At 38.7% G+C, this 11,671-nt stretch overlaps 1 protein-coding gene across 1 annotated transcript; it reads left to right on the top strand.

The window, feature by feature from the left end:
* Positions 1 to 483: 483 nt before the first annotated feature.
* Positions 484 to 9,879, top strand: LOC111270518 (cytochrome P450 3A24; the record flags this gene model as incomplete). The annotated part of the gene is made up of 11 exons (XM_086972513.1): positions 484 to 571; positions 977 to 1,016; positions 1,683 to 1,778; positions 1,910 to 2,060; positions 2,574 to 2,696; positions 3,038 to 3,278; positions 3,775 to 3,917; positions 4,570 to 4,829; positions 6,662 to 6,859; positions 6,991 to 7,177; positions 7,494 to 9,879. Coding segments are annotated over 11 exons (1,737 nt in total), but the record flags the coding sequence as incomplete, so codon positions are not given.
* Positions 9,880 to 11,671: the final 1,792 nt, after the last annotated feature.

Below are 11,671 nucleotides of genomic sequence, written 5' to 3'. Positions count from 1 at the left end.
CGCCTTACAGTTTCCAATCTTCCAAAATTTCAGAAATAAAATGGGTATGCTATGAAATATGTCAACAGCAAGGATTAAAGTAGATCCATCTGTAAAATTCCACCTGACGTAGATCCGATGTAGGCAATCGTTTGTCCTATACACTCCATCATTGACACCTGGATATTTAGCCACAAGCTATTGTCTTGGCTAAATTCAATACGGTACATCATCAGCTAAATCTCTTTCACTTTCTATGAAATCGTTTTGCCAAGTCATCGCAATTTTTCGCAGTCAGCATCGATTCCTGTCTTATCTCTCAAAGATTATTCACGTCGTGGAACCGTATTACGTGCCAATATGACTTTTGATCTGGCAAAATCAATAGTAATCAAATCCAAGTAGATTACTTCCCTCTCTGATAACAGTGTAATCGTTCCCGTCCTTTTCTTTCTGTTTGACATATGTTACCACACGAAACCGCCTTCCGATCAGTGCAAGTAAACTGAGTTCGGCATTTGGAAACAGGCATTAACTTTTTTTATAGCCAAGTCGGTATTCATAGGGGAAGTCACTCCTGAAAATTTAGAAAGTACGTATTTGAGTACCAATTCAGAAATCGAGTGTACCTATTACTACACCTAGTTTAATCGATGGACTGTATAATTAAAAATTTAGAGACGCTGTAAAGTTTTCGCTTCTAACGTTCGATGAATCGGTCTATTACGCTTGCTCAGTCTCTCTAGGTCTTCTCTCAGTGAGCCTGAGGTTTCTGCAAAGCTTGGCCTTTTGTCAGTTGTTCGCGCAGCCCCTCAGTGGCAACGGGCTTGATACTTCCCTACTTATCGATGAAACTTAGGACATTGCTTCCTACACGTCAGTGGTTATTATCCGATCTTTGCTTTTAGCTAACGAGATCTTTTTTCATTTAGGGCATCAGAAAAGATTGAGAAACCCGGTTTCCCACTAACGAACAAAATGGTTTTTTGGTCTATAGCGGCCGCCTGCTTCGTCCTCTGGCTTGCGTACCAGTTCAAGTAAGTTGTTCTCGACACCTGGAAAGATGAGCACTACAGTTTAGACGGCTATTTTATTACCGCGAGATCATCTCAAGGCTTTTTTCTACGGATGCCCAATTTATCATCTAATTATCGTATTGATTATTAGGTAACGCTCGCAGTTCGTTTGATCGTATTTACGATGTCTAAAACCGATATTGATTTCCATTTTTTTTTGCCACAAATCGGAGTCAAGTTTGTGCTCAACTTAGGTCACTCGAAACAACGAGATCTCATTTGAATACATTTTTAAAGATTTCAAGCTACTTTCGGGATGGTTAATTATATGGGGGCTTTAGATGGAACGTCACCAAACGATCTTGGAAACAATTATTGTGTACATATCAGTGCGACCTAGGACTTCAGCACAATAGTCTCCTGTAATAGAAAAGGATTCACTGTCTAATTAAACGTACATAGCTAATGTTTTTAGACAAACGTCACCCTTAAAGAACATTCCCGTGAAAAAAACAAATACGGTATTAAAATTCTGCATGCTGGAACTGTTAATCCCCGTTACGGTACAATGGTATTGCTAGTCTGGACACGACAAAGCTAAACGGCTTCGTTCTACAGCTGGATGTAGCCTGAATATTAAGCCAAATATAGGTTCGAACGATATCTTTTTAATTTTTTACATTTCAGGTTAAGATACGATAACTTCCAAACGTTCAAAAAACTGCGTATCCCGGGACCGCCTCCATCGCTCCTATTTGGCAACGCGTGGGAAATCTATCGGTTGTGAGTATTCCTGTCACCTCTATCTAAAATCTTAGATGACGATTTATGGCTAAAGATTTGCCGTAATGATTTCCATCAACAAGCTACAACGTTAGTTTGTATACTAAGGTATTACTCTTTTTCAACGGCAGGGGTCATAAGGAGGCACAAATGAAATGGCATCGCCGCTACGGTCCTATTGTTGGCTATTTCTTTGGTTACGAACCCATTCTGCTGATCGCTGACCATAAAGTTCTGAAGCACATCTTACTTCGAGATTTCGTTAGCTTCACAGATCGACCTGTACGTATCAAACAATTGTTTCTTACTATTTGGTCATATAGTGTACGTTATTCGTAACTCCACCATAACCGTAGAAAATCAGTATCTCACATATAAATAAAAGCTGTAACGTACTCACAAAAGGTGACTGGCTTTTATACATTATACGATAATGATACGATATAGTAATAACTACATTATACGATACAGAAACTGTATCGTATAATACTTCATAAGTTATTCTGTATAAAGTTCCCTTTAAGTGTTCTATACGCTCGTCTCTAACCGCTTAACAAGTAGATGATTCGTTTTTAAAATGTTTTTTTCTTTTCCACATGATTTAGCAAATACATTGTTGTTTTATGTCAGCTGTTTGTGCTAATCGGTATGTAACATGGAAAAGTGTATCAAAGTTCTAATTTAGAGGACGGTTCGGATCTCATGGACATTTCCAGGACGTACGTAAGTTAATTTGAAACATTGTCATTGTTAATAATGGTATTTGTTGTGCAATCAACCATGTGCTCTTCGCAGGAACTTCTATCAGGCGGTGCCAGTGGCAATTTCGATGAAGCCCTTACAGCTCTTAAGGGTCAGCGGTGGAAACATGTCCGTTCGACGTTAACCCCATCGTTTACAGTTAGCAAACTCAAACAGGTACGTGTTGATAGGTATACTGATAACGACTTAGTTTATCGACCGTTACCTGATAAATGTGTCGTGCAAACCTAAGCAGTTATGTCACATTTCTGTAGGGAGATTGTTGAAATTCGCCGGAAAGGGCGGCCCTATGTGAAACGGATCGTTATCGCTACAAATTATTCTGCACTGCTTCCAAATTACTCGTACAACAAGAGAAAAGATCGATATCTGCTCTGAAAATTTAAGCGATCAACGTAAAATCATTGATGCTGTCAAATATACCTGATTACCAATTGTTTTTCCTTTTCTATAAAAATTGTGAAATTAATTAATATCTGATCTCTTGGTCCCTTCAGATTGCGTCAGAGATGTCAAAGATTGTCGATGGTTTCGTAAGTAACGTCGACAAAGTCTATGAGTCCGGTGCGCGCTCGATTGAGCTCTATATACTCTACCAAGCTTTGACGCTGGAAACAATTTGCCAAACCGCAATGGGGGTCGATTTTGCCGTTCAAAAGGACGTCGCTAACTCGAAGCTACTCAAACATATTAGGATTATATTCAGCGTCTCTATAACCCTCATTTCCCTGCCTTTTCGTACGTTTTATTAAGTAATTGCTATAAATCGCTTTTCAAATTTGATCTGTTCGCTTGTAAATAGAATGCCTCTCTATTTCAACAGACCCAAGTTCCGTACGTAACAAACGAAGCCTTTTCAGGAAATCTCTTTTAGCCGAGTAATTAAACTGCTTCATTAGGTAGGCTCGATAAGTGCCAATGTACGCTTTTATTACCTGTGTATTCTAAGCTCATCAATCTTTATCTTAACTAATATCGTTGAATTCTCGGTTCCCGTTACATAGCGCACGTATCCGTCCACGCTGACGACCTATTGGACACTCTTAGTACTAATTGAAAACGAGAGCAAATCGTCTTGCGAAACCTATGAAAATCCTGAAACCTGTAAAAAATTTGTCGAAAAGGATCGCTTCGCCGTCCACACTGATTGAAGACTGGCCGGTCAACAAACGTACATTGTCCAGCATCATAATCTGTAGTAATTTCTAAGCAAACACTGTGTATTACCTTTCAGTTGCGTTCCCGATCCTGTTAAGACTTGGTTACGGGCTGTTCCAGAGAATTTCATTTATGTTTCTTAATCAAGGTGAAGATCCTGTAAGGGTTCTGCAGGACCAGTGTAGTAAAGTGGTCAAAACGCGTCGCGCCAACCCGGCGGTAAGTTTTAATTGCCGCAACTGAGCCGATTGTATGATATTAATAGGTGTTGCGATTAACTTCACTATGAAAGGATCGTATTAGTCAGAAATAGGGTAAAAAAAATTTGTCAATTAACTGTTACTGAAAAACGTGCGTTTAAAATATCTTATTCATATAGGTTATCTCAACAAAGTGTATTATTGTTGCTGGATCCTTAAATCTGCAAAATTTCCAGTGTAAATTCTTCACCTAATTGTACCACACAGACACTTTGCTATCAAACGGGATTTCCTTGTAAACAAATGCTATTAAAATGCTTATAATGTTCTATTAAATAGATATTGTATGAATGACTATCAGTCAAATAATGTTTTAAATAAAACTTAAAAATTAAATAAAACTGCTACTATACAGCATTAATGTTCTTTAGCAACTATATGCTCCTCATAGGTTAGGAGACCTTTTACAAGGCTTAGCCTAAAAGTAAATTCTAGATCAAGAGTGTGTGACGGACATTGCAAATCAACGTACTATCATTGTTCTATTGATAATAGCTGTTTAAGTAGACATTGTCTACTGAAGTGGTAGCAGTTTGTTTACGTAAGGTCCATATAAGAAAAATCACGGATCACTGACAGAAGAGCCCTTTTCTACTTCTGTGACGGTACAGAATCGACGTACGGATCTACTTCAGCTGATGCTTGATGCTCAATCGACAGAGGAGGACGGAGTTGACCTGAATTCACTGATCGCAGGCAACGAGACCGAAGAACGCAAAAAACAACAAAAAAGAACGTTTGGTACAGTAAAAAGCAGCGAGCACAATGGTTCGGACAACCAGCAAATAGTTAGACATCCCTTCGCTAACAAATCTAAGGGACTCACAGACTCAGAAGTCACTATCAACGCATTCCTTGTTCTTCTTGCTGGGTAAGCAGAGTTCCTAAACATCTATGTTTTATCTTGGAAAGGAAGTCCGCCCGTTTTTTTTCTACTGAATAAAAAACACTGCATTTTTCACTCCTGTAACGTCAAGCTATAACGTTACGTATTCCTGGCTATATATGTTCATGACATTCTCGTATTGCTCCATTAAATAATGTATGTCGTTTCGAGGAAGTTCTCCAACTACGTTTTGAGTGATCGATCCGTATCGAAGCTAGGGCCGCGAAAGCCCTTAGAGCGAAAATCCATCGGCACAAAGTCCAGAGGATATGGAGGGTGCGACAAAACCCTTCTATTCGAGGTCGAAGAGGACAGCTTTTGCGATGCTTGCCCTATGCGGCGTGACGCTATCATTAGGCAAGACGAGCTGACATCGTCTATCGGATCTTTTCTCCTAAATAGCCTGGTTGACTTATTGTCATGTATGGAGATAGTTACCAGAGCACATAACGCAGATATCTATGTTAGCTAGTTTATGGAAGGATTTGTGAGGTGTTCCTGCGTTATGAGACGCCATAGGATGTTTATAAAATCACTCAAGGGTAAAACAGCTATTCTATGCCATGACAGGCCAGGTGGAAATTTATTGCTGACCCACCTTTTGAACCGCGGTACGAGTCATATGGAATAACAGCCCAGCAATCTATAGGTTACAGTTGTGCGTATTAGTACATGACAAAAGGGGTAAGGTTGACATGATGCAGGATCACATCATTTCATTGACATTATGCATGTCGAATCTATCGCGTGTAAATGTTACAGCATAGTCTATTATATCGCTCCTGGAGCCACCCAATATGCGATCTCTGATCAATGTTCTATGTAAATGTCGGTCACTGTGGCCACGTGACGCCCAGTCTCGCGTGAGATATTAAGATCCAACGTTCCGTAGGACTTCATCAGGACAGGGTTCAAGCGATGAAAAACTATTCGCATTACGAAACGCAGACGTGTCTAGGACAAGCTTCACCATGTTCTCCTTGAAATACTGGGCCCGCTCCCTTGCGACGTTGTCGTATAAAGCCTGCATTAGGCACAGCTATGGCGCAATTGCTGCGATCAGCAGAAAGGAATCATCATGAAATCAACATATCTCCGTTCCAAGTGCCTGGTTCGATGGCGTACAATCATCTTGAAATATTTTTTTCGTTTAGAAATAAGTGGCTCGGTATGCCCTTTTCGATGCGCAAACTTCTCCGTGATTGTTTTCTTAAAACAAAAATTTTTAACCGCTCACTGTTGTGTATTATTGCATTAGCACAGCTGACGTAATTTTTTCAAATCGGTCGGAAGCACCGATGGACGTTAAGCCGCAATTCTCTGTTGGATTTAGAGAAATAATAAGCCTCAGGTTTCTGCGTCAGCTTAAAGGACGTAAAATGCTGATCTTTTCTACTAGTTCTCGACCCGTTTGTCGGCAATCTCCCTTCGATTGGACATCATTATGGTCAGGCGTTCAACTAGGACGGGAAGCATTCTTTCTGCTTTGGACATCGTTTTCAAACATGACAAGCCAGCCTTTATTTGCCAGTCCTCTTAGATACAACGTCGCTAGGGTACGCAAAAAAAATATTATGGCCTGTTTCGACGGCGCTTCGACCTTGACAAAATCCGTAGCACAGAATATATCGAACATCCATTTTAACGCGTTTTTTTGACCTGAAATTACACTGATAATGCTGTACCGCTACAGCACGTTCATAGAGCAAGAACTTTATTTTCAACCTAATGTAATAGACCTAATTTCTAGAGTGGAAAATGTTACACCTAATGGAGTGAAGCAATTCTTAAAGATTCTATTTATTCTACCTTTACAGTTACGAAACAACTTCTTCTACATTAGCGTTCATGACCCGTCTACTCGTTCGCTTCCCTGAAGTGCAGGAGCGCCTTCGTGAGGAGCTCGTCCAAGCAACAAATAACGGAACTCGGTTCGATTTTGAAGTTCTTCAGAAATGCCAGTATCTAGAGGCTGTGCTTCAAGAAACACTTCGAATGTACCCACCCATTTACTCGTAAGTGGCGCTATTTTCAGTTATTTATATGCAAACATCGATTCTTCAAATACGTTACACAAATATGTATTATAGTGGCAAAACGTCATGTTATTGCATCCTCAACTTGTATCTATTCTAAATTGCTTTAGATTCACGGTTCGCACGGCTAGCGAGGACAAGGAGTATGAAAACATTCAAATCCCTAAGGGTCTGAGCGTGTCTGCGTCTACCTGCCAGTTACACAACGACCCCAATGTTTTTCAGGAACCAATGAAATTTCGTCCTGATCGATTCCTGCCTGAAAATCGAACTGTTGACATGCTGTTTGCACACCAGGTAGTCAACCTATTTCGATATCGACATATATATATATATATATATATATACATATCTTGGAATCAACCTGCTTAACCTATCGGTATAAAACGGTTCACGATTCCGGAACATAGATCGTGACGACAAAAGTCCAATAATGTATTTACCCCATGAATTTTATGGCTCGACTGAAACCCGCGTCAATTTTGTATCCATTGCAGTCAATTTTTTTTGTCATAATATGTACACTACCCAACTGCAATATTTATTTATTTATTTATTTTTTTTAACTACAATCAATAATCTAATAGCATAACGGAGCGAATTTTCTCTTCAGCCGTTTGGCGTTGGTCCACGTAACTGTATCGGGATGCGGTTCGCTCAGATGGAAATCAAGATTACGGTAGCCAAACTATTAACAAAGTATCGCCTCAAGGCCGGGAAGTTCGATCGGCTGCATGATGCGCACATTAACGTTGATTGTCTTCCTGTTCTACAAAAAATCAAAGATCCTCTATTGGTGACTATAGAGAAAGTCGGTCATTGAACAGCGAGGACGTCCCAATATTCTAACCTTCGATAAATGTGATAAGGATGCGTACTGAATATGAAGCTGCTAAAATCCATGTGCTGGACATGTGGAATAATCAAAATGATCTGAATTGAAGAAGATCTTTAGTAAGAATGAGATTAACTACGAAAAAATACGTTTACTTTTTAAATGAATATTTAATCCGAGTGCATGATAGTACGTTGAGTGGAGTGAGAATCAACTATGCGTAATAATGAAGTAAGGGCCTGGCGTCCGTCCTAAATAGCTTACCAAGAGATTACTGGTATAGTTTGATAAAAACATTTTGACAGAACAAAATGCGTTCCAGATATATTTCTGTGTAATCTCTTCTAAGATGCATGCATAACAAATCCATTACTGCTGCTTTCAGTAAGAAAAAATAGCCGTTAATAAAAATTATTTTATCATATATACACTGCGTGCATTTAGCTAACACAAAAGACCAGTAATAGTTGGGACATACGATTCATTTACAGTTGAAGCATAAACAAGAGAAGAGCATATTACCTTTTACAAGGGCTACTTCTGACAGTCTCGCATTCACGCAGACTTTCTCTCTGTACACATAAAGACACGCTTCTACCCAGTCAGGCAGCCTAAACAAAAAAAAAAAAAAAAGTCTATTCTTTACGGGTGGCGGTCAACTTTCTCTATCTATCTTTTCGGATAAAAAAAAACTACGAGACATCGTCGGTAGGCCTATTTTTTTTATTAAGCATAATATTTACCAACGACATAAACACCACTGATTAAAGCTCTAATCTTGAGGTACGTTACAGACATGGCTGAACTTACTAAACTCATGTTATGCTGCGAAAACCCCCTGATATCGGCCCAAAGCATATATATATATATATGCATATGAACCTGAAACGTCTTTGGGACCATAGAAAGACTTGATAAGGGCTTATAATAATAATAACAGTCACCGAATATTACATCAATGATATACGGAAAAACCTGTACAATGAAACACAAAAAAGCGTTGTGCTTCGTTTTCGTTAACTGTAATTTTTTTTTTTAATTATGTAACCAGTTTCTTATTAATATCACTAAATATATAGTATTCCCATTTTATGAAAATTCCTATCTGCCGGAACACCTAATGCAGGTCTCTATAACAGCCGGCCCATTTCGAAGCCTTATAGAAAAAAAAAAAGATTGAGATGTTCCTGCATTATAGTACGTCGTAAGATGCTCATAAAATGTCATAGTACGTTTGGTGTGAAATTTTGTTACTAAGCAGCCTTTCGTATTGTGTGTGATGCTATATATATGGTATAAGTTATATACCATATATATGGTATAAGTTAGTCACGTACGTATAACTATGTGAAAGGACGATATGATAATACTACGCCATATCAGGGTATGATCACAGGGCCATATCAGGTAAAAGAATGGGTGCTTGAGATCCTGCGTGTGGATATTACAGATCGATCTATCTCTTTTTTAACATTTCTAAACGAATCCTCCTCCTTTCATCGTAATGGAACATTTTAAGTTAGCATTCATATCGCATGGGGTGCCCGATTGTTTTGATGCCTACTGCGGATGGCCATACAGATATTAGTATCTGTGTATCTTACCGGTCACCTTGAAAAAAAAACCACTACCGTTTTATCCTAACTTAAGGAATTCATGAGTCAGCAGCCATTAATAACATAAAAGTGGAATCTACAAGAAGCAATAGTGATTGTCTCTGTCATTTTACTCATTTTAGGCGTAGGTAGAGATTTTGCTTTCTATTTCAAGCGGAATTGGATTATATATATATAAACGAAAAAATAAATACAGACACTCGTGCATTAGATTGCTTTTGATACAAATGGATTCACTTCGATGAACCCTGCTAATTCCGTTCTTATATTATATGTATGTTGTTGTAATGTCGTATATTTAACTGCTACTAATCAGGTTTGTTCTATCATACAGTTTGGTTCTACGGCTCTAGCAAAAGAGACTACGTATTACTAAAAGGTAACGGGCAAAATGGGCAAAGGTACCCACTGATAGAAGAACTTAAACAATGGGAATCATTTTGAATTAATTAATCGCAATTATCTATTGCTCCAATCAACATCTTATCTACAAACTATTTTTTGAAATGAATGAATAATAAAATTGTTGTTTCCTCTGCACAACTTCACTGAAGCTGCGTCCCTTCCAACGACACACTGGTAGGTTTAGGTTTAAAAAAAAAGATCCCTACCGCAGACGAAACGAACAGACTAGAAGAAAAACACTGTATCATTGTTATGGACCTATTGTTAGCCTCTTTTTTTCCATTTCCAACATTTTTAGCCAGTACCTAATCGAATGATCCTGGATAACGTCACGCTTTGCGGCTTCCATATTTCCAATTACATCGGTAAATCATAGTCATCCTATGTTTGTCGGATTTATCTGATATAGTGAAGCTATCGCAATAGAACATGAAGAAAGGATAGAACAAGCATTTAAATATAACATGAAACAATTAAGTCAGGCCATTGAGAAATGCACCTTGGCCAAGATTTATAACATAACTGCACATCTGAAGTATCACGCCCTAGCATCAGAAGATACCTAAGTGTTAATGTGTTTGTTTCAAGGGTAATGTCGTAACATGGCGCTGCAAATCAGGGCGACTTCTCAATCTGTACGTTTGAATAAAGTCTATTTGAGCCTAGAACCTTTTTCTCTGCAATAGTTTCGTTTGAGGGGCAAGTGATTGGACATAGCCAGCTCGTGAGAACAAGCAATATTGGCTTGCTAGAAAATTCACTGTCGGTATACGGCATTCTCATAACAGTGGTAAAACTTAGCATAAGTTCACTGGTCGACTGTTTGTCATTATACAAAATATAATTTTCAAAAGGTTCAGTGTACACCTTGTTATTAAACGGAAAATTGAAACGGTGAAACTGTTATACCTATTGACGTAAGACATATTTGGCCTTTTACGAGAAAAGAACAGATCGACAAGATTCTGGAAGAAATCAAAAAAAAAAATGGGAGACTTGACTTTATTACGGAAGCATCACTTCTCTGACGGCAGCTTCGGCAGTCCCAACCGCCGAGCTATACTGATCACGCAGGTTGTTCTCCAGTACTAAAGGTATGCCGCATGGCTTTTTTCTATTAGACATTCAGGTCTGAACACCTGAACCCACTTACTATGTTTTCTTTAGAAAAATTTTGTTCTACCGTAACTATTTCGGCCGCACTAACATGATTACATGTTTACATCGGGATGGGGCGGCACTTAATGTTTGCTCGTGCGTGACTCTCTAATATAAAGTACCCAAAATTTCGATAAGAAATATTTAGCACGCAGTGAAGTAAAACCAAGCGTGAAATAGGTTAACGTATTAAAGATGGTATAGAATATAAATGATTATAACATTGCAATATAGCTATGATACAGTGAGGCGGCTTATTTCACGTATGGCGATAGAAATCTGGTATGCTTTGATGGTAAGGCTGACCGACCGCTGTCTATTGTTCCAGCTGTGAATTATTTGTAGAGCAATTGCCGCAAGTGGAGATCCTTTGATGAGGAATATAATAAACGATACTGAACGCGTAGCTATCGACTAAGGTAAGGACGAACATCGACTCTGTGGTATCAAGCTAACAAATGTAAGTTTAATTTACCCGAAATGGTGAAAAACATTTACTCTGGACATAACAAATAAATGTATTTGAAAGCAGACTATGCTGACCGTTTTAGAATCGATTTTGCTGAGCCGGTTTGGATTCGAAGGTTTTGTACGAGAAGCCTAGCAACATTAAGATAACTAGAACAAGCTTAAATTTGCCTTACGGGAACCTGCGGAACAGAGCATAAAGTTGATCCTTACACGGTCACTTTTAGCTGGTTGCCACTAGCATCGTAAAAAATTACAGCGACAAATGAGACTTGATAAATCCGATTAATAATTACTATACGCGTAATT

Source organism: Varroa jacobsoni, unplaced genomic scaffold, assembly GCF_002532875.2.
Source record: "Varroa jacobsoni isolate VJ856 unplaced genomic scaffold, vjacob_1.0 scaffold_1484, whole genome shotgun sequence".
In the NCBI taxonomy this organism is placed as follows: domain Eukaryota; kingdom Metazoa; phylum Arthropoda; class Arachnida; order Mesostigmata; family Varroidae; genus Varroa; species Varroa jacobsoni.
Note: the sequence above shows the minus strand (reverse complement) of the source record. Positions and strands in the feature narration are given on the sequence as shown.